Raw genomic sequence first — 2,500 nt, forward strand, 5'->3', positions numbered from 1 at the left:
GGAAATGGACGCACCTCAGTTGGAGCTGGCGTGGGGTCTGTGCAATTAGAAGGGGTCTGGGGTTAGTAAATGCACACTGCACATGCAAATCTCGAAGCCTGGTTGTAAACATTCAGGTTTGTTTTTTTGTTGTTTTTTTGTGTTTTTCTTTCTCTTTTCCTTGTTAACATAGCTAAATCGGCGACTCGTAGCTTAAGTTCTTCTCAACTTAAAGACAGTGGGAAAGTAAATTTAAATTAGATAAAATAAAAACAGTGCATTTCTCTTCTTCATAACACCGGCATTTTTAACGGTGTCGGGTTTTTTTCCTAAGGAAATTAAATAATTTTCAACTCACTCGTTAAAGTTATACAATGCAAACAAAGACAAAAATATACTGAAACTCATGCATTTCTGTAGCGTTAATATTTACTTTTCAAGACTCAACTAAGAGCATCAACACAACCTGCCAAGTTCTTTGATACCTCCCCCCGGCCCATGTAATCAATTACAGTATACAAGAACAGTAATTCACATTTTTTAAACACACAGTTCATCACTGCTGAAGCTGCAATATCCTTTTTCATCCCAAGCAAACCTTCACATAAGACAGAGTCCCAGTGATCCCAGTGTACTCTCAGGGTTTTTTGTTTTATGGTTTTTTTTGTGTTGTTTTTTTGTGTTTTGTTTTTTTTCCAGTGGGAACTGTCAGAAATCCAGAAGTTGCCATAATAAGTTTTAAGTCAACCACTTGTTTAAAAATAGATAATCCAGCATTTCAGAAATTTTCCATTTGGGTCTAAAAGCATTCAGGTTTCCAACAGCTAGTAAGGACTCATGCAATTAAGAGAAATGTAAAGAAACTGACAAAATTGGGTGAGGATTTCTACATTCAGATTTTAAGAGGAAAAAGATTGAGAGCTTAAAAGAACGCAGCGTTCTGGGGAGAATAAAGCCATGTCCAAATTTTTTGAATTGGAGGTTCCTTAGAAGTAAAGTATCCGCTGGTTTCTATTCCAAAAAAGGGGGAAAATACGCTCCATAATTTGTTACTTTGTTGGATTACCTCTACAGTTCATTTTCATTGGAGTGCTAAATTAGTGAAATATTCATGCTGCCTTAAAGTGCAAAAACAAGCTAATAGCCAAACTTTCAGTTCAAGGAAACAAGATTGCTTTTAGACTGTACCACAACTATATAGATTTATATATATATTATTTATATATATAAAAATTTTATTTCCAAAGTTCTTGTGAGCTATCTTCTAAGGTCCAGTCTCTGACAGTAGGTAAGCTCAGTGCTTCGCTTTTGACAGACAATGAGTTCACCAACTCACAGTGAAACTTCCGAATGTGTCTGTAAAGGTCTCCGGACTGTGTGAATCTGCGTTCACACCACTTACAAGCATGAGGCTTCTCCCGCGTGTGAACCACTGCGTGGCGGCTCAGGTTGTGGGAGTACTGGAAGCTCTTCCCACACTGGGTGCAAGTGTAGGGCTTTTCACCTGAATGAGTCCTCTCATGACGTTTCAAGGTGTACATGCAAGAAAAAGTCTTACCACACAACGAGCAGGTCGGGACATTGACATCAGTAGCAGGCTTGCTGCGGATCCCGTCCTGCTCTCGAAAGTGCGTGCTTAAATGGATCTGCAGGATGTGGGGGCTAGGAAAGACCTTGTTGCAGAGAGGACACATGAAAATTTGGCCAGCGGGGCTAAGTATGTTTGACACGTAAGGGAGCAAGCTGCTGTCCATGTTTCCTTCCACCTGGACTCTCTCATTCTCTGGAGTTATCATCTCATCATCGCTTGCCTTGTCCTCTCTATCTAGCTCCCTCAAGACTGAATCTTCCCTCATCGGAGCCAGGTGGGCTGGCTCGTACTGTACCCTGTTATTAGTGCTCACACTTTCTTTCACAGTGCTATGTTCCATATCATAGTCATTAGTGCCAACATCACTCTCATCACAGGAAGCCTCTTTCTCCACCTTCACCTGAACCAGGCTGCTTCTAAGCATGTCCTGCGAAGAGAAATAAGAACTGTTCAAATTTTCAACTCCTGAAAGGCTGGACTTGACAGACAGGTCCAGCACGCAGTCAACATCTGCTGAATCCCTCACAGAGGTGACAGACCTCTGGGACAAAGACTCTGTTGAGCTGCAGGGGCTGGCTACTGTTTTTCCAGCTGCTGCTGCGTGCGTCTCTGCCTCTCCGCCAGTCTGGGGAATGCCTGCTGAGTCTGAGGGCAATCTCATCCACATGTTCCCAGGCTCGGCCGCCAAGTCCCTTTTGCTAGGCAGGATGTTCAATTTTTCATCTTCTCCATCGTCTTCATCGCTGGGCAAGTCTCCTGGCATGTGGCTGCTGCCGTCGGAGAGGCTCTCCACTTTGTCTGAACAACTTGAGGCGTCTTCCTCTTTTTTTGTACTGTCTGCCTCTGTGGTTGCTTTCTCTTTCAGCTTCTTTTTGCAGACTTTGACAATGTCATACATGTGGAGATAACTGGCAGCTGCTAGCACGTCTT

General features: G+C 42.7%; 1 protein-coding gene across 4 annotated transcripts in view; it reads right to left on the minus strand.

Moving 5' to 3' along the window:
- Nucleotides 1-154: 154 nt before the first annotated feature.
- The window catches only part of ZBTB18 (zinc finger and BTB domain containing 18), a 5,340-nt gene continuing 2,994 nt past the window's right edge, over nt 155-2,500 (minus strand). For all 4 annotated transcript variants that reach the window (XM_010004583.1, XM_010004586.1, XM_010004587.1 and 1 more), the window contains exon 2: nt 155-2,500. This exon is cut by the window's right edge and continues 297 nt beyond it. In XM_010004583.1, coding sequence (XP_010002885.1) covers nt 1,215-2,500 — 1,286 coding nt within the window. In that variant the 3' untranslated portion in view covers nt 155-1,214.

This window comes from Chaetura pelagica, unplaced genomic scaffold (assembly GCF_000747805.2).
Source record: "Chaetura pelagica isolate M959 unplaced genomic scaffold, ChaPel_1.0 scaffold278, whole genome shotgun sequence".
NCBI lineage: Eukaryota > Metazoa > Chordata > Aves > Apodiformes > Apodidae > Chaetura > Chaetura pelagica.